We start from the raw sequence: 20,646 nt of genomic DNA, 5'->3' as shown, positions 1-20,646 counted from the left end.
CCAGTGACGCGCAGGAGAAGGTCAAAGTGAGGCCTGGGGACGAGCTACAGGCTTGGAGCTTCTGGGATCGCTGAATTTACTTTTAGCTGGCCATCACGGAGTCAAAAGTCCAGAGGCAGAAGGAAAGCGGAGGACAGGCTGGTGACGCTCCTTGGAGTTCAACTCCAAAGCACAGGATGGCTGTGACCCCCCGATTCAGGCCGGGGTCAGCCCCGGGCCAAGTTCTGGGCTGTGCGGAGCGAGCAACATGCACGGCAAAGGGAGCCGGGCCCCCAGAGTCGTCCCCGTCCCTCCGTGCGCAGCGGGAGGCGAGAATGCGGTTCTGGTCCTGGAGCTCCAGGGGAGCAGCCTCTTCGCCGGTGCCGCGTCCCCGCCGGGTCAGGGCGGCCCCGCGGATGCCCACAGCGCGGCCGCGGAGTCCCCGGTCGGGCCGGCACCGTCGGGGCCCTGCGAGTTGTCGTCCTCCGCGGCGGAGGCGCAGGCAGAGGCGGAGTGCGTGCTGTCCTCGCGCAGGGCGGGCTCGGGGCTGGCGGCGCGCTGCTGCTGCTGCTTGAGCTCCGAGTAGGAGCGCGAGAAGGTGTGGAAGATGGAGGTGACCGGGAAGGCCATGAGCAGGATGCCGCTGAGGATGCTGCTGAGCGCCACCACCTGCCCGGGGAGGCTGCGCGGCACCATGTCGCCGTAGCCCACGGTGGTCATGGAGATGACGGCCCACCAGTAGCTGGCTGGCACGCTGGAGAAGTCGCGGCGCGCGCCCAGCTCGCGCTCGGCCAGGTGCACGAGTGGCGCAAAGAGGGCCATGGCCACGCAGAGGAAGAGCAGAAGCAGCCCGAACTCGCGCGCGCAGCGGCGCACGGTCAGGCCGAGCGAGCGCAGCCCCAGCGAGTGGCGCGCCAGGCGCATGACGTAGAGCACGCGCAGCGCGCGCAACAGCCGCAACACCAGCCCCGCGCGCTCCAGCAGCTTGTTGCCGCCTGCGCCCGGCCGCGCCGCCAGGCCCACGAGCAGCGACACGTAGAAGGGCAGGATGGCCAGGATGTCGATGATGTTGAGCGGTGTCCGCAGGAAGGCACACTTGCTCTCAGCCTGCAGCGAGCGCAGCAGGAACTCGAAGGAGAACCAGGCCACACACACCGTCTCCAGCACAAATAGGTTGCGGCACTTGGGGGAGCACTCGCCCTGGGGGGGGAGAAGGGGACACGTGTTGGGGGCAGGGAGGCCTGTCCCTCCCGGGCTGCCCTTCCTCCTGACGCCCACCCGTGCACATGTGCCACTGTAAGGGCAAGGGTTGTACACCAAAAAAGCCCAATTCCTGTAAAAAGAAAAACAACACAAAAATTTACTGGGAGGTTGGCTTCCCACAGGACAGCAATCAGAGCTCAGCGGACCAACTCCCCAGCAAAACCAGAGAAAATCGTTAAAAAACAACCACTTAAAGTCTCTGGAAACACTCCTGAGGACAACAGAAATTGACAAATGTATTCAAGAAAATCTGTGGAAATTGGTTTAAAAAGGAGTCTTTGGTATTTGAACCGAGACTCCCCCAGCGTCCCAGCTCAGCGAGGAGGGGGCTCCAGTCCAGAGGCTGCAGCCACCAACGCGGGGCTCCCTGGTCCCGTGGGCCGAGTCCCCGGGGAGTGCGGCTGGGAAGAGGGGCACCTGCTCCCACGCAGCCCCCACCCCTGCAGTGGAACGGAGGCTGTATCTTGAGAACGCCGGGACCCCCAGAGCCCTCGCCCCCGCTTGTGAGGGTGGTTCCACGCCAGGAGAGACGACAGAGAGGACCTCAGCCCGCTGGCTCCCCGTCTCTCTGCAGGGCAGTCAGCTCAGAGAATGGGGGTCACCAAGGAAGGAGCTTGCCACTGCCCCACCCCCAGGCCCAGAGCCCTGGCACAGAGATGCTGTGTAGCGGAGACGCAGACTGTAAGTGAGATGCCCCTGATCACTTCCAGAGGAACCGACTTCATTTGCAACAGAAAGTGGTGAAGTTCAAACCCAAGGGTGCTCTCAAGAGTGGTAGAGGTTGCAGTGAAGGAAAACAAGAGGACGTTTGTGGACCTAATGAAGACACAGCCTAGGCTGTGGGGTGGCCAGTTTGCAGGAGAGAACTGGGGTGCAGAACTGGAGGAGCCCTCCTGGAGTCAGAACGAGTATCAGCTGACCTCAGAAACTGTTCCATCCTGAGAGCCGTGAAGCGGCTGGATTGGCTGCTAGAGGAATTTATGCCCAAGGGCAGCTGAAAACAATAGAGCAGTCAGCCAGCAATCAGAGGACTTTCAAAGTTCCGTCAGGGAAAGAGACCCAAGTGCTACCAAAAGCAGTGTCCTCCCAGGGTGACTGGGCCTCTTAGAGGAGCAGCGCCAAGGGCTGGACATGCGTGCGTGCGTGCGTGCGTGTGTGTGGGGGGGGGGGGCAGGGGGCAGGGCAGGAATGGACTTCACTAAAATAATCCAACCAATCACTAAACAAGCAAATGACAGTAATGTGCCCTGAACTGGGGAACAGGGGAAGGCAATATCCAGTGTTCCTAAATTGTATTGTCTAAAATGTCTAGTTTTCAATAAAAAATCACAGTGCAGGCAAAGAGACAGTGAAGTATGACCCACACATCAGAAATCAGGCAACAGAACTGCCAACGAGAGCGACCCAACGTCAGATTGACCAAAAAGCTTCAAAACTGCCCTTATAAACACATTCACAGAACGAAGGAGAACTTGATTAAAGAAGTAGTGGAGGGGCGTCCCCGGGGGCGCAGCGGCTGGGAGTCCGCCTGCCGATGCAGGGGACGCGGGTCCGTGCCCCGGTCCGGGAAGATCCCACATGCCGCGGAGCGGCTGGGCCCGTGAGCCATGGCCGCTGAGCCTGCGCGTCCGGAGCCTGTGCTCCGCAACGGGAGAGGCCACGGCAGTGAGAGGCCCGCGTACCGCAAAAAAAAAAAAAAAGAAGAAGAAGAAGAAGAAGTAGTGGAAGGTATGATGACAATCCGTTCCATCAGATGGAGAAGATCAATAAACAAAACTTTAAAAAGAACCAAGTGGAAATTTTGAAGTTGAAAAGTACAATCACAAAAAATTCACTGTAGGAGCTCAGCAGTGGATGTAAACTGTCAGAGAAAAGGTTTGGTGAACTTGAAGATCGATTGGTGACGATTACGCAGGCTGAGAACAGAGAGACGCAAGGATCGTGCTGGAACCAGGGAATCCAGGTACCAGCAGGAAGGGGAGAGGAGAGGAGGACAAGAGTGTTCGAGAAACCGTGGCTGAAAACTTCCAAATCGATTGAAAAACAAGGACCTACATACCCAGGAAGCTCACTGAGCTCCAGCAGGGAAAAGACATCACAGGAAAAATGCTGACCGCCAAAGACAAGGAGGAAACCTTGGAAGCAGCAGAGACAGCGACAGGTCACCTGAGAGCTCACTCTGGCGAGATTACGCCTACATCTCAGCAGAAAGCAGTGGGCAGTGTGTTCAAAGTGCTCAGAAGACACCCAAGAATCCTACATCCAGCAACGCTGTCATTAAAAAAGGAGGGTGACATAAAGACTTGCCCAGATAAACAAGACTGAGAGCTGCCTTACAAGAACTCGAAAGGAAGGTCTTCAGGCTGGAAACCAGTGATCCCAGAGTCTTCTTAGATGTGACACCAAAAGCAGGAGCAAACAAGATAAAATAGATGAATTAAACTGAATCAAATTTAAAACGTAATCGCTTCAAAGGCCTGAAGTGCTCCTCTTCAAAACCCTTCTGTTCAAGCCCTGACTGTTAGTACCTCAGAAGGTGACTTTTTGGAGATGAGGTCTTTAAAGACAGTCCGCAGAATGGGAGAATATATTTACAAATCATGTACGATAGGGACTTGTATCTAGAATACAGGAAGAATTCCTACGACTCAACCATAAAAAAGACAAACAACCCAATTTAAAAAATGGGCAAGGGATCTGAATAGACCTCTCTCTGAAGAAGATACACAAGTGGCCAAGAAGCACATGAAATGGGGCTCAACACCGTTAATCATCAGGGAAGTGCAGATCAAACCCACTCGAAGGTCCCACTTCACACCCACCAGCACGGCCAGAATGAAAGAGCAGACGACAAGTGCTGGAGAAATCAGGGCCTCGCGCACTGCTGACGGGAACATGCAACCGTCCAGTCACTTTGGACAAGAGCCTGGCTGTTCCTCATACAGTTCCTCACATGACCCTGCAATTCCACTCCTAGGTGTGAGCCCAGAGAAGTCAACATGCACGTGCGCAAAGCAGCTGCACACGGATGTTCGTGGCCGCACGACTCACAACTGGAAACAACCCAAATGTCCATCCGATGATTAATGGATCAGCAAAACTTGGTAGCGCCGTACAAGGGGACATTACTGGGCCACGGAAAGGAATGCAGCGCTCGTTCCTGTTACAACACAGACGAGCCCTGAAGATGGTTCAGAGTGAAAGGATCCAGTGACACAAGACACGTGCTGGGTGGTTCTGTTCTCACGGATCCAGAACAAGGAAATCTATAAAGACAAAGTTGATCCGTGGTTGCTTGGGGCTGGTGGGGGGAGAGGTGGGGCCGGGCAGTGAGTACTGAAGGCACTGGGTCTCTTCTGCGAGGTGGAAATGCTCTAAAATCAGACGGTGGTGACGGCAGCACAACCCGCGAACATATGAAAACCCGCTGAATCGTACACTCAAACTGGGCAAGTTGTACAGTGTGTGGATTATATATCAGCAAAGCTGTTTTTTCTTTTGTTTTTGCAGTACACGGGCCTCCCACTGCTGCGGCCTCTCCCGTTGCGGAGCACAGGCTCCGGACGCACAGGCTCAGTGGCCACGGCTCACGGGCCCAGCTGCTCCGCGGCATGTGGGATCCTCCCGGACTGGGGCACGAACCCGTGTCCCCTGCATCGGCAGGTGGACTCTCAACCACTGCGCCACCGGGGAAGCCCAGCAAAGCTAATTTTTAAAAAAGACATTAATTAATCTCACAGAGTGTGGCTGGCTGGGTGTGGACAGTGAGTGAGGACCCCGGTGTCGGGGCTCCGTGTGCAGGGGCGTCCAGAGCGGAAGCCAGAGAGTGTGCAGACCTCCCCAGCTGCCCCCGTCTGGCCACGTCTCACCTTTGACCCCGAGCCCCCAGCCAGCCCAAGTCCCCTCCCCAGGGTACCTCTGTCACTGCTGAGGAACAGAAGGAAAGGTCAGGAGAACACACCAGACTCAGTGGACGCCCCTGATGCTCTCTGCTGTCAGTCTCGGCGCGGCTCACACCGGGTGTGAGGGGACCCGGGGCCTTGCACCGCCCCCACCTGGCTCACGTCCCTCTGAGTCCCCGCCCAGCAAGAAGTGGTGAGCTTCCGTCGCCAAGCGGACCGGAAGTGAGGACCCGCCTGGTGCTCCCAACGGGGAGCAGGTCGTGGTTCAGAAGACATTTGCAGCGCTGGCCTCGGTGCCCTGAGGGCGCAGAGGTGGGCAGGACCCCGCAGGGCTGCTCCCCAAGCCATACACCAACGTGTCAATGGGGAACCTGGGGCACCCCGACTCCCGCTAACCTCTTCGATTTGCACTTTCTGAGCCAGCCGCCCAGTGCCCAGGGCGCTGTATGTGTATCGAGCGGAGCCTGGCGTTCTCACTAATGAGCTGTCTGAGCCCAGCGCCTTGGCCTCTACATCAGTCACCCTCCCGGCCGTGTGCTTACTTCCCCGCGTGGCCCCGGAAGGTCACCGCTTTCGCATAAAGCCCTGAATGTCACTGGGCAGGTCCATCCTCAAACAGAGGTGCTGGCGGCTCCAGCTGGATGAAGGGCTCCCACCCCACCTCGGTCTCGGACCCGCTCGTGGGGCACACGGGTGGAAAAGCCGAGTCCACTCCCGAGCAGCGAGGGTGGGGGTGGGCGCTCCAAGCCCTGAGGGCGAGCCTGGGGCACACCCTTGTCAGGCTCTGAGCGTTACAGCGCCTCCCCGGCGGCGCTGATGCCCCGGGCCTCTGACCACCTGGCACGGGGCGTCCCGTTGGGCCTGGGGCCTTAGGACACAGCAGCTCCAGGATTTAGGCAGGAAGGCGCAGCTGGGGCCGTGGGGACTGACAGGGTTGGAAACCTGGGCGGGGGAAGGGGACCCGCTGGTAGGTGAGCGGGAGGGGAAGGTGGAGCCCCAGGTCGTACCTGCCTCACCTGCTCGGGACTCTGATGACCTCAGCCCAAGGGGTGCTTGGGGGTCCCGTGACCCACCGCCCCAGGAGCACCCCCGACGACGCCCCCTCGTCCAGGCCGACCTGGGGCTCTGGGTCCCCCGTCATCCCTGGGCCAAGTGCAGCCGCTGGCCCCCCTTCAGGTGGGCTGCGGCCACGTGTGCTGGTGGGGGAGGGACAAAGGCCCCCCGGCCCGCCCGCCCCGTGCTGGAGAAGCGACCCCAGCGCTCCGGCCTGGGGCCAGACCCATCCGGTGGGTCCGGGAAGAGGCGCGTACTGTGAGCGCCTCCCCTCACCCCCTCAAGGACCAGCCAGGAGGTTCACTGGAGGCAGCTATGTCTGGAACTTTGAGTCCAGAAAATGACGCTGATTTATCATAATTTGACACATCTGGCCTGTTTGGCCAAAACTGGGTCAGCGGTAAATCTATGTTCCGCTGGTTCACCCACTTCTGAAGGCCCCACTGCCTGCACTTTCACTGACGCCGGTAATTAGGCCATAGCTGCCCCGCACGGGCTGCTGTGCGCCGGCCGCGGGGTGATGCCGCCCCTGCCCAAGCCGAGAGGACCTTTCACACCCCACCTGCCCGGCTCGAGGCTGGGGGCCCCAGTCGTCCGCTCTTCGTGCCCTCCGCTCCCCCCGGGGGCTGACCATCAGGGCCGGACGGGGCGTCTGCTAACGGCTGCCGCCCCCCAGCTGTCGGGGTGGGAAGGGAGGGCTCGGGTCTCGGGGGCTTGTGGGGGACACAGAGACTCCGGATCGGTCGTTTCTGGAGGGAGAGAAGGTGGACCCTACACCCTGGGACGGTCGCAGGCAGTGGGGGACCTCCGTGTCTGGTCTCGGTGGGTGGGACAGTCTCACCTCCACACCACCCTTCGCGTCCCCCGGGGGTGTTCCCATGAGAACCGCAGGGCCACCTCTGACCCCAGGAAGAAGGCCTGGAACGTGCCAGAGCCAATCAAATGGACCAGCGACCCCCAGAGCCCAGGGAAAGGGCTCCCCCTTCAGAATCACAAGCACCTTTCGGCTCCACAGAGGAAACAGGAGCAGCAAAGGGAATCCCAGGACCCAGAGCCCCTTTCTCTGGCTGGGCCGCTACCACACTGGAGCCCTGACCCCCTCTCGGCCCCTCCGCCTCCGGCCACCCGTGGGTGCGGGGAGCTGAGGGCGCAGCATCTGCTGTAAGGAACCCCTGGGCTCCGCAGGCTGGACCACGCGCGACCATCACAGGCCCGCCACTCACCGGGACCAGGTGCAGGGGGTTCTCACTGGGGGTGCAAGAGCCGGGCTGGGGGTGGGAGGGAGGGTCCCACACAGGCAAGGGGGCTCCTGAGGAGGGGGGAGAAGGGACAGGGAGGTGCGGGTGGCCCAGAACTGGCCTCGGCGGCTGCGGGGCCCTGGGGTGGCCCGGTCGTCCTCTAGGGCAGGAGGCCAGAAGCATAGCTGTGGGGCTGAGGTGGGAGCTGGATGGGGGTGGGCAGGGCCCCCAGCACTGGAGGCAGGGCCTTCTCCCCAGGCTGCAGCTCCCCCCGCACAGCCTGCACTGGTGCCACTCACGGGCTCCGCCAGGGCTCCCGTGAGGCACCGCCACCTCCCCCAGAGCCCTGGGTCCTGTCTGGTCCCACGGGAGACTTCCTTTCCCAGGGAAAGGCCGCAGGACGCCGCCCCCTCCCCCGGACGGGATTCGGCACCAGCCTGCGAGTCTCTGCGTGATGCTCCAGCCGGCGTTGCCCTGGGCGCTGGGTCCCTCCCCTCTCCTTCCGGAAGGGTCACTGGGCGTCCTTCAATTACCTGCGGCTCAAGAACCAGAGGCCGCTGCCCCCAAGGAAGCGGCTCCGTCACCGCGGCGTCGAGCCTGCGCTGACCGCGACGTGGACGCAGGGCAGTGGGCTGTGTGGCCACACCGTCCATGTCCCCGCACGTCCAGAAATGTCGAGGCCGCACATCAGATTCCGTGCCGGACTGCAAACCTACGTGAACGCTACTAGCCACCGTCACCGAAAAACCAAACGGAGCCGCTAGCGTTCCTCCAGGGCTGCGGCAGCCTCGGGCTGGCAGACAAGAACGTTTTCACGTTTATCAGAAATTGCTGAGCTGTTCCCCTCAGGAGCTCCATAATTCACCCGCTTCCCCACCAGGCCAGGGTCACGGGGGCCCCTGCCCCAGGCCAAGGATCAAGGGGGGCCCAGAACACTGCGCAGAGTATATATCGGCACGAACGGCTCACAGATACATCTGAAAAGCCTTCAAGGGTGCGCACCCTTCGACCTGGAAAGCCCGTTTGGGGAGTGGGTTCTCAGGGACTGTCAGACACGAGCCCACAGGCTGACGTGGAAGGATACGCGCTCCGGTGAGGCCGGGGCTGGAGCCGCGGAGCCACCGCTACCAACCCCGAGGCCCCCGCGCCGCCTCTTCACAGCCAGGCCGTCCCCACCCCAACCTGGCAACCATGGATCCCTGCCTTTTCCAGACGCCTCATAAGCGGACTCACGCCGCGTGTGGACTTTCGAGTCTGCTTTTCCCACGTCGTATCCTGAGACTCGCGCTGCTTTGCTCTCTTGCTGACGGCTTGTTGCATGGACGCGCCAGTTACCCCTGCATCCGTGGGTGTGCGTGGCGGTGCTTTCCAGTCTGGGGTTGATGCAAAGCGGCTGCGGGGCTTCATTTCTCTTGGATAAATACACCTGGGGGTGCTGACCCCATGTAACTGACTCATTCATTCCACAAGCTTTTCGGTGGATTTCCTGGGATGTTTTGTGTGTTCATAGTTTTGCTGCTTCCTTTCCCATCATATACTTGTCTTTCTTTTTCTTGCTTCATTGCACAGGGGAGGACTTACAGAACGATGCTGAATTAATAGGCTTTATTCCCCATGGCAGGGAGAAAGCATCGTCATTTATCTTTCTCATTCCGTATGTCATCAGCTGTAGGTTTTTTTAAATAGGTGTTCTCCACCAGGTTAAAGAAATTCCCGCTATTTCTAGAATTGAACGCTTTTGTTTTAATCGTGAATGGGTGTTGACTTTTGTCAAACACCTTCTCCACATCTATTGAGATAACCAGATGGCTCTGCTTATTTATTTATTTATTTTTTTTTGCAGTACGCGGGCCTCTCACTGCTGTGGCCTCTCCCGTTGCAGAGCACAGGCTCCGGACACGCAGGCTCAGCGGCCATGGCTCACGGGCCCAGCCGCTCCGCGGCACGTGGGATCTTCCCAGACCAGGGCACGAACCCGTGTCCCCTGCATCGGCAGGCAGACTCCCAACCGCTGCGCCACCAGGGAAGCCCCAGATGGTTCTTCTTCTTTGCTGTGTTAATACTGTGAATTACATTGATTGATTTTCAAAAGTTGAACCAGGCTTGCTTTCCTGAAAAGTTCCACTTAGTCACGACGTGTTCCCCTTTTATACATTGCCGTACTTGATTTATTAACATTTCGTTGGAGTTTTGCATCTATGTTCATGTGAGACACTGGTCTGTGGTTTTTTTCTTTCCTTAGTGTCTTTGTCTGGCTTGGTGCCAGGATAATATTGGAAGTGTTCTACTTTCTGCAAGAGATTGTGCAGAACTGGCATCATTTCTTCCTTAAACTTTTGGTAGAATTCACCAGTGAAACCATCTGGGACTGGAGTTTTCTTTTTGGAAGGTTTTAAACTATGAATTACATTTCTGTAATCAGCATAAGGTTATCTACTCCTTCTTGAATGAGTTTTGGTGACTGAACATGTTTTTAATTATTTTTGTTTTACGAAACAAAAAAGATAGACTTATAAAGGAAGAAACAGTATTCCTACCGCGACCCATCTCCCAGGGGCAGGAGCTCTCAACTGTTCCTTCTGCTACAGTTACTTCCATACCTTTAGGCAACGTGCTTAGCTGGCTTACTGATGTAGTAACTGTACACAGTTCTGTGACTCTGTGCAGCTGAGGATTCGGTTCTCTGACACCATCCCCGCCACACCCATGATCCCTTTCCTCTAGAAACAGGGCTGTCACGCTTTGAGGTGAAACCTGGAGCTACTAAGATAAGGTGGGGATTCTTCACTGCCGAGCCAGGCTGTGGGCTACGCTGCATTACTTCTTTTTCCCTCATAAAATGTTTTCTTTTTTCCTTCAAGTTTTATGGCCCCGTTCTGAAGTTGCTTAGCTTGCTGTAAATCATGGTGTATTTTCTCCAGATTGAAAACACACCGGACGGTCCTGTTTCCTTTCCAAGGCCTGCCTCCCCTTGCAGGGGCCTCTGCCCTCCTGCTGTGCCCTGTGGTCCGCAGCGGCTCTCAGCTCCTCTCTGTTTGGGGCTCTCCGTCCACCTTGATACGCGGGTTCTCCTCCTCAGTTTACTCCATTTTTCTGCCGAAGCGCATCCTCTGGTACCCCCCCCCCCCCCCGAGAGGAGGTACGCGGCGGGTACGTCTTTGAGCCTCTGCACGTCTGGAGAGTCCTGACTCTACCTCCATGCTCTGGCCTGATGTAGGCGATGGGCAGAAAGCCCATTTCCACTCGGAAGTTTGACGGTGCTGCCCCATCACGTCCAAGCTTTCAGTGCTGCTGGTGAAGCTTAGCACTGACAGGGAGAAGCGCTTAAACCTCAGTCAATGCATTTCCAACCGAAGGGACCCGAACATGGCCAGCTGGGCCTCCCGAGCCTGCCACCCCGAGGCCACCCAGAGTTCCTCCTCGAGGTCCATCTGAGGGCCACCCCCAGGCCCACTCCACCCCGAGGTCTGCCCCAAGCTCCCTCCCCTGAGGTCCGGCGCCGTGGGGACTGTTCACCCGTCACGATTCCCTGTCTCGCGGAAGTTCTCGGCTGTCTTCTCGGGGCTGGTCAACCTAGGACCCGGGCCCTCGGGTCCCAGAGACTCGGGGTCCCCGTGTCCTCCTCTCTGTCTGCTCATCATGATCTCCTCCCAGTGACGGCTGCCCTCCTGGCTCGACCCCTGACTCCTTCCCTCCCCCGACCTCTCCACGTCGTCTCTCAGCGCCCCCTAGACGAGCGCCAACCCTTCCAACCAGGCGCTACGATTACATCTCACCCCTGTTGGCTCTGTGGACGTGGCCCTTCCCCTCGGGCCTCCACAGGGACCAGTGAGGCCCCTTGGGGTCTCCTGTTTCCTTCAAGCTCCACCTTTGCCCGTCTTTGCCATGGGCTTCCTTTCCCAACAGGCCTCTCCTCCTCCGAAGGCCGAGGCACCGTGTGGAAGCTGCCCGCACCACGGGCCCGTCGGCCGCCAGGCTTCGCAGGTGAAAAGCTGGGGCGGCGGCTGCGTCGGGGTCCCGATGCCGGCCGGTGGGACTCCACCCCGTCGAGAGAAAGCGCCTCCAGAGGAGGGTCGTCCAGGTGCCCGCGGCGGGTGCGGGGTGGCTGAGGTCAGCCATGGCAGGCTCTGCCCCACCCTACGCGGCTGCACCCCAAGCCCGCTCCCGGGCTCAGGGCTCCTGGGGGCAGGCGGCCGGAAGCAGCCCCGTCGGGACAGTGGGACCACCGGGGACAGGCCAGGCGGGCTCCACACCAGGGCCTTCTGGACACCAAGTGGTTTTGGAACTGTTCTCGGGAGGTGCGGCCTCCACGGCCCGGCCCTCGCTCAACACCGACCCTGCTTTGATTTCCTAGTGAAAATAAACAGCCGGCCGGGTTTCCTCAGTAACAGAGGCTGAGGGGTGGCCAGTGGCTCGGTGGGCCGGCGGGGGGGCAGCAGAGGCCTGGCCTGGCTGCACCTCCAGCCCCTGCTTCGTTCTCATTTCAGAGCATCAAAGATTCAGCGGCATTCGTCCTGCCGAAGCGCCTGCTGCCCCTATTAGACTGTGTGCAACCACTCCTCGTAGATAAACCCAGGTGTGAGGGCGAGGAGAGGAACAGGGGCCGGGCCGCGGGGGGCGGGACTCGTAACTGCGAGGGCAGTGCTGAGCTCAGCCTGGACGCCTGTCGCCGGCCTGAGGGATCCGACCCCAGGGAGTGTCCCACTGAAGACCCCGAGGCTTGCGGGCTCTCCCTGTGTTTATCTAGGGTGTGATTAGACCCTTAAATGCTCACGTCCCTTCGCTGCCTGTGTGCGCTCTGGACAGATTCTCGTCCCTCCATCCATCCACCGCGGACCTTGTGTCTGGCAAAACAGCGAAGCCAAGCTGTGGCCTGCAGCTGGGGCACCAGCAGGGCCACAAAGCCACCCCGTCACAGACGGGACACTTGGAAGAGTAAAGGGCTCGTCCTTCCTCACTGAGCTGGTCGCTCGTTAACAGCTTCGCGTGCGGGTCTCCTTTGTGCCGCCCGTGAGCACCTTAAGGAAAATACTTATGAACTCACTTCACCAACTCCAAATTTATAATAGTTTGAGCTGAACTGAGGTTTATTTTTTCCGGTTACCTATGGTAACAGGCTCTTGTAGTACAAATGGATAATTAGGGGAAGGAATATTAAATCCACTTAAGAGAACAAATGGTTAAAAAGATCAAACAGTCATTTACACAGAAATAATGAATGTACTCATTTCGAACTGTCTGCACTGAAGCAGCGCTGTCAGTTCACTTTCCTGGCAACAGCCCACGAACCAGTTTTGTGGGGTCACACGGAAAGAAATGAAGATACCTTGGTTACGAAGTACTCCACCCTCTGCCTGGCTGGAATGAGCCTGTCTTCCCGTTGGACCCACCCGCATCTTCTTGTCCCTCCCGGGAACGATGTGCCGGCCCAAATGCTGGAGGGGTTCAAGAACCAGACAGAACCGCAGCCACCAGCATCTTCACGCTCGGTGCCCTGAGGAGGGAGGTCGCTCAGTGCTCACAGCCGCGAGCATGTCTGAGCTACAGGGTGTTCGCTCATCCTTTCCACCAGCTCGCTGAGTGTGAGCGCTGGGCACCCTGCTCCCAGGGCCCCGCCATCCTCGCGGGAGCGGCCCACGTGAGCCGCAGACACAGACGAACGACATGATCACAGACAGCGCCGCCGCCCAGGAATTAGTGAAGAGGGCGTCCGTCTCAGGGGAGAACAGTTCCCAGCCGGGAACCTGAATTCCATCCGAGTCACAGGCAACGGCACGAAGTGGGCAGGCGCTGCTCTTCGTTTGCTCGCCAAGCTTAGTCCTTGCTCCTAGGGAAGCCCTCCCGCAGGGGTGGGCGTGCTCTTTCCAGGGAAACAGGTGTGCTTCCCCCTCTCTGTCCTGTGCTGGGCTTGGTCCCACCCGTCCGTGCGGCGCCCCTGACGCACAGTTGTGCGAATCCCCCTTAGCCCTTGGCGGCAGCGACTTGATCGCACCCTCCCGGCTGCTGGGTTCAGTCGCGGCCCCTCCGAGATGCTACGCACAGGGCGCTCGCCCCGCGACGCTTTCCGGCTCCTGTGACCCGGGCAGGAGGCGGCTCCTGGTGCCCACCAGAAGGGCCCTCGTGCCCTGGCTTCCGTGCGCTTTCTGACTGGCTTCAGCAGGAGGTGATTTTTCCTGGGAAAGCAGCCCCTCCCTGCCGACCTCAGCACGTCCATCTGGCAGCTGAAGGCACAAATGCACGGGGCCAGGGGCAGGGGCCCTGCCCATCACGGCCACCGCAGCAGCGGCAGCGCTGTGGACCCGCAGGACCAGCCAAGGTTTTCTGCAGGACCCAGGGCCGTGCCAACACTGCACGGACATCCTTGGGGCAGAGGACGGAGGGTCAGGCAGGCAGGGAAGGCTGAGCGGGGGCGTGCGTGGCGGGGGACCCCGGCCGGAGGCTGGCAGCCCCTCTCGCTCAGGAGGGGCGCAGTAGATGTGTGTCATCACACTGGGGGAACGTCCGCAACGCACACACCGACTCAAGAACAAACAACCCAAGGCAGGTGGATGAAGAAGGAAATCGTCGGAAGTGCAAATGCAGGTGGAGATGCGAAAAGAGGACAGCCTGTAGTGAGCGAATGCACACGTAAAAAGCCAGGCAAACTGTTATCAGGTCGCCCAGCACCGGCCGGGCCCGGGGTCCAGGGGCTGGAGCCCACGAAGGCATCGCAAGGGCCCCTTGGGGCAGCGTTCGGGGCGTGGGCTCACAGCCCCGCCCCCGACAGGTACAGCTGAGGACCTAGTGAGCAGAGTGGTCGAGCGGTGGAAGATCCGTTAGCAGATGTGACAGGAAGGGCTGGAAACGAGAGCTGCAGGGAGGGAGCGCTTAAAATTACCAAATAACCGGACCGCTTTGACGTTACTGTTACGGGAGCCAAGTGGCCACAAGGCACTACTGCACCACTTTTACAGTTTCACGAAGCGGCTTCGGGAACAGAGGCAGTGAAATGCACTCAGGCTTCAGCAACCACCTCTCATCTGATTTTCACTTTGTTCTGTACACGGCTCTGTACCTGCCACGCTTCCGTAAAGAAGGAGCATCACGTTTACAACCAGGAAAACACTCTGAAGCGTGGGTACGCGTCAGGCTGGTGGGAGCAGAGGGACAGGCCGTCTGGGCAGGCGCGCTGGGCGGGCGAGGGGCCTGGCTGACCGCATCCAGGACAGGATCTGCGGTGCGGTGGCTGTTTTCTCCCAGCTCTGCACCCAGCCGAGCCCACGTGGCCGTTCTCACAGGAGCGCAGGGTTTATTTCTCAAGATGCTCACTGCCAGGTCACATCAGAAAACAGCAGCTCTCCCAGTCCCCCAGTCTCCGCTGAGACCTTGCTCCTTGGGGCACAGCCCGCTTCCCTAGGAGCTGCCAGTGTGGGGATTTCACAAACAAAGCCGACCCGCTGGAGTAACCCTGACCCTCACTCACCAAAGAGCTTGTGGGCGCTGATAAATTAGAAGTTGGGGTTCTGGGAACAGCCAGTTTGCTGAATTACAACAGTTAACGTTTTCTCATTAAAAAATTCCTTCATGTTATGTGCTCAGGTCTGTTCCCGCTAACTGGCTGGTGCTGGATGAATTTTGCTGCCTTCAACGTGCAGCTTTTAAAAAGCAAAATACCTCAAGCCCGTGAGGGAAGTGCTGAGGCCATGGCCTCGCGTACGCTGGGAGACACCCTTGATCGCCACTCATTTCCAGGCACGTTCAAGGTTCTCACAGCTGCCCCGACACCGGCTGCCGTGGAGGAGCGAGGCACGGGTCCCCTGGCACTGACTGCAACACGAGGTGACGCCCGTCCTCCCCGCCTGGGGCCAGGGAGGGGCCTCAGTGGGGACGGGCTGGGTGGGGACGGGCTCAGGGAGGCCCGCTGGGCTCTACCGCTTTCTCCTCTGTCCGCTTCTCTCTCCGCTCTGTCCTGGAGCGAGAGACTGTCCGAGGGCCCGATCGAGGTGGCTGTGTCGGGAGACCAGGACTCAGGCCTCCTCACTTGAAGCCGAGGGCAGTGGCCAGTCTCGCCCCTGGAGGCCGGAGGGGGTCAGTGCAGACTTGGGGTGCGGGGATGGCATGGGGACCCCCGGTGGCACCAGGAGGGAGGGTGGGGAAGCGACCAGAGGGCTGTTTCCTGGCACAGCGGCTTCCCAGTCACCCTGCCCCATGGTCTCCACACCAGCTGGGGAGACGGAGGCCCCCGCCCTGGGCCCGGGTCACATCCTGAGTGCGATGAGGCACCTGCTGACAGCCATGCAGGGGCCGGTCGTCTGATTCCCCAGCTGCCCCTTCGGCCTGGCTTCCCCTCTGCTCCCACTGCGGACCGACAACTCCTGCTGTGTCGTTTACAGAAACCAGTGTCTGGAGAAGGAGAGTCAGTGCCTGGACGCGGCCTCGTCGCCGCCGCCCACCCCGTATCCCGCACGTGCTTTAGCATCTTGTTTGCAAAAGGGTAAAAAGCTGTCACTGGATTCTGTGTGCAAAGCGCCGTCCACAGCAGTTTCCAAGCATTATTCAGTTTAACCTCAGCAGCTCTGAAGTATCTGCATTTCACAGACGAGGAAACTTTGGCTCTGAAAGGACGTGGAAGTGTTGTCAGGTCTTCAGCAGTGGGTTACAAGAGCTGGGGCGGGAGCCCTGGTCTGCATTTAAGTCTGAGAACTTAACCAACACCCAGTTTTGCCTCTTCCGGTGACAGAGAAGGTGAACCAAAGGCCTTGGCCAGATTATGACACAGAGAACCTTGGGACCGGCTTCCAGTTCTGCACGTCAAGAGCTTGGCAGTCGCCGCTCCCTCCAAACAACAACTGAAAATCTGAACAGACTGGAGAGTCAACAACTCTTCTTGGGCCGTAAGAGAGGTGAGGTCACAGGGCAAATCACTGCCCCCCGAGGACTGGAGAGACAGACGGGTGGACGCAGGGAGTCCCGCTTCCTGGGGCAGAGACTCGAAGCTGCCGTGGGAACCAGTGCCAGGCAGGAAAACCCGACTGTGATTTTCCAATTGCTGGAGGCTCAGGGTGAACAAGTCTGAGAGTTAGAAGCTCCAGGGGACCCTGTCAGGGGAGGCCCTCAACACTGTGAGATTAACCACCAGGAGGTCAATGAGGTTCTCACAGCAAATGTGGGAGAAGAGAAAACATACAGGGCATTGGTTCAAGATGGCGGAGTAGAAGGACGTGTGCTCAGTCCCTCTTGCGACAGCACCGGAATCACAACTACCTGCTGAACAGTGATCGACAGGAAGACACTGGAACTCACCAAAAGATACCCCACGTCCAAGACAAAGGAGAAGCCACAGTGAGACGGTAGGAGGGGCGCAATCACAATAAAATCAAATCCCATAACTGCTGCGTGGGTGTCTCATAGACTGGAGAACACTTATACCACAGAAGTCCACCCACTGGAGTGAAGGTTCTGAGCCCCACGTCAGGCTTCCCAACCTGGGGGTCCGGCAACGGCAGGAGGAATTCCTAGAGAATCAGACTTTGAAGCCTAGTGGGAATTGACTGCAGGACTTCAGCAGGACTGGGGGAAAGAGACTCCACTCTTGGAGGGCACACACAAAGTAGTGTGTGCATCGGGACCCAGGGGAAGGAACAGTGACCCCAGGGGAGACTGAACCAGACCTACCTGCCAGTGTTGGAGGGTCTCCTGCAGAGGCAGGGGGTGGCTGTGGCTCACCAAGGGACAAGGACACTGGCAGCAGAAGTTCTGGGAAGTACTCCTTGGCGTGAGCCCTCCCAGAGTCTGTTATTAGCCCCACCAAAGAGCTGGGTAGGCTCCAGTGCTGGGTTGCCTCAGGCCAAACAACCAACAGGGAAGGAACCCAGCCCTACCCATCAGCAGACTAGCGGATTAAAGTTTCACTGAGCTCTGCCCACCAGAGCAACAGTCAGCTCTACCCGCCACCAATCCCTCACATCAGGAAACTTACACAAGCCTCTTAGACAGCCTCATCCACCAGAGGGCAGACAGCAGAAGCAAGAACTACAGTCCCGCAGCCTGTGGAACGAAAACCACATTCACAGAAAGATAGACAAGATTAAAAGGCAGAAGGCTACGTACCAGATGAAGGAACAAGATAAAGCCCCAGAAAAACAACTGAATGAAGTGGAGATAGGCAACCTTCCAGAAAAAGAATTCAGAATAACGATAGTGAAGGTGATCCAGGACCTCAGAAAAAGAACGGAGGTGAAGATCGAGAAAATGCAAGAAATGTTTAACAAAGACCTAGAAGAATTAAAGAACAAACAAACAGAGAAGAACAATACAGTAACTGAAATGAAAACTACACTAGAAGGAATCAATAGCAGAATAACTGAGGCAGAAGAACGGATAAGTGACCTGGAAGACAGAATGGTGGAATTCACTGCAATGGAACAGAATAAAGAAAAAAGAATGAAAACAAATGAAGACAGCCTAAGAGACCTCTGGGACAACATTAAATGCAACAACATTCGCATTACAGGGGTCCCAGAAGGAGAAGAGAGAGAGAAAGGACCCAAGAAAATACTTGAAGAGATTATAGTCGAAAACTTCCCTAACATGGGAAAGGAAATAGCCACCCAAGTCCAGGAAATGCAGAGTCCCAGGCAGGATAAACCCAAGGAGAAACACGCCAAGACACATAGTAATCAAATTGACAAAACTTAAAGACAAAGAAAAATTATTGAAAACAACAAGGGAAAAACGACAAATAACATACAAGGGAACTCCCATAAGGTTAACAGCTGATTTCTCAGCAGAAACTCTACAAGCCAGAAGGAACTGGCGTGATATATTTAAAGTGATGAAAGGGAAGAAACTACGACCAAGATTACTCTACCTGGCAAGGATCTCACTCAGATTCAACGGAGAAATCAAAAGCTTTACAGACAAGCAAAAGCTAAGAGAATTCAGCACCACCAAACCAGCTCTACAACAAAGGCTAAAGGAACTTCTCTAAGTGGGAAACACAAGAGAAGAAAAGGACCCACTAAGACAAACCCATAACAATTAAGAAAATAATAATAGGAACATACATATCAATAATTACCTTAAACGTGAATGGATTAAATGCTCCAACCAAAAGACACAGGCTCGCTGAATGGATACAAAAACAAGACCCATCTATATGCTGTCTGCAAGAGACCCACTTTAGACCTAGGGACACACAGAGACTGAAAGTGAGGGGATGGAAAAAGATATTCCATGCAAATGGAAATCAAAAGAAATCTGGAGTAGCAATACTCATATACGATAAAATAGACTTTAAAATAAAGAATGTTACAAGAGACAGGGAAGGACACTTCATAACGATCAAGGGATCAATCCAAGAAGATATAACAATTATAGATATATGTGCACCCGACACAGGAGCACCTCAATACATAAGGCAACTGCTAACAGCTATAAAAGAGGAAATCGACAGTAACACAGTAATAGTGGGGAAATTTAAGACCTCACTTACACCAATGGACAGACCATCCAGACAGAAAATTAATAAGGAAACACAAGCTTGAAATGACACAATAGACCAGATAGATTTAATTGATATTTATACAACGTTCCATCCAAAAACAGCAGATTACACTTTCTTCTCAAGTGCACACAGAACATTCTCCAGGATAGATCACATCTTGGGTCACAAATCAAGCCTCAGTAAATTTAAGAAAATTGAAATCATATCAAGCATCTTTTCTGACCACAACACTATGAGATTAGAAATCAATTACAGGGAAAAAAACATAAAAAACACAAACATATGGAGGCTAAACAACACGTTACTAAATAACCAAGAGATCACTGAAGAAATCAAAGAGAAAATCAAAAAATATCTAGAGACAAATGACAATGAAAACATGATGATCCGAAACCTACGGGATGCAGCAAAAGCAGTTCTAAGAGGGAAGGGGAAAGAGGGAAATCCAATCCTACCTCAAGAAACAAGAAAAATCTCAAATAAACAATCTAACCTTACACCTAAAGGGACTAGAGAAAGAAGAACAAACAAAACCCAAAGTTAGTAGAAGGAAAGGAATCATAAAGGTCAGAGCAGAAATAAATGAAACAGAAACAAAGAAAACAATAGCAAAGATGAATAAAACTAAAAGCTGGTTCTTTGAGAAGATAAACAAAATTGATAAACCTTTAAGCAGACCCATCAAGAAAAAGACGGAGAGAACTCAAGTCAATAAAATTAGAAATGAAAAAGGAGAAGTTACAACAGACACCGCAGAAATACAAAGCATCATAAGAGACTACTGCAAGCAACTCTGTGCCAATAAAATGGACAACCTGGAAGAAATGGACAAATTCTTAGAAAGGTACAACCTTCCAAGACTGAACCAGGAAGGAATAGAAAATATGAACAGACCAATCACAAGTAACGAAATTGAAACTGTGATTAAAAATCTTCCAACAAACATAAGTCCAGGATCAGATGGCTTCACAGGTGAATTCTAGCAAACATTTAAAGAAGAGCTAACACCTATCCTTCTCAAACTCTTCCAAAAAATCGCAGAGGAAGGAACACTCCCAGACTCATTCTATGAGGCCACCATCACCCTGATACCAAAACCAGACAAAGATACTAAAAAAAAAAGAAAATTACACACCAATATCACTGATGAATACAGATGCAAAAATCCTCAACAAAGTACTACCAAACAGGGCTTCCCTGGTGGCGCAGTGGTTGGGAGTCCGCCTGCCGATGCAGGGGACACGGGTTCGTGCCCCGGTCCGGGAAGATCCCACATGCTGCAGAGCGGCTGGGCCCGTGAGCCATGGCTGCTGAGCCTGCATGTCCGGAGCCTGTGCTCCGCAACGGGAGAGGCCACAACAGTGAGAGGCCCGCATACTGCAAAACAAACAAACAAACAAACAAAAAACTAGCAAACAGAATCCAACACATTAAAAGTATCATACACTATGATCAAGTGGGATTTATCCCAGGGATGCAAGGACTCTTCAATATATGCAAATCAATCAATGTGATACATCATATTAACAAACTGAAGAAGAAAAACCATATGATTATCTCAACAGATGCAGAAAAAGTTTTTGACAAAATTCAACACCCATTTATGATAAAAACTCTGAGAGGGAACCTACCTCAACATAATAAAGGCCATATACGACAAATCCAGAGCAAACATCACTCTCAACGGTGAAAAACTGAAAGCATTCCCTCTAAGATCAGGAACGAG

The 20,646-nt window shown here is 55.9% G+C and overlaps 1 protein-coding gene across 1 annotated transcript in view; it reads right to left on the bottom strand.

The window, feature by feature from the left end:
* Positions 1 to 378: 378 nt before the first annotated feature.
* KCNG2 (potassium voltage-gated channel modifier subfamily G member 2) overlaps positions 379 to 20,646 on the bottom strand; it is a 72,218-nt gene continuing 51,950 nt past the window's right edge. Inside the window, exon 4 of the mRNA XM_073789898.1 lies at positions 379 to 1,179. Within this exon, the coding sequence (XP_073645999.1) occupies positions 379 to 1,179 (801 nt within the window). The remainder of the gene's footprint in view (positions 1,180 to 20,646) is intronic.

This window comes from Tursiops truncatus, chromosome 13 (genome assembly GCF_011762595.2).
Source record: "Tursiops truncatus isolate mTurTru1 chromosome 13, mTurTru1.mat.Y, whole genome shotgun sequence".
NCBI classification, from domain to species: domain Eukaryota; kingdom Metazoa; phylum Chordata; class Mammalia; order Artiodactyla; family Delphinidae; genus Tursiops; species Tursiops truncatus.
This window is presented reverse-complemented; position numbering and strand designations above follow the sequence as displayed.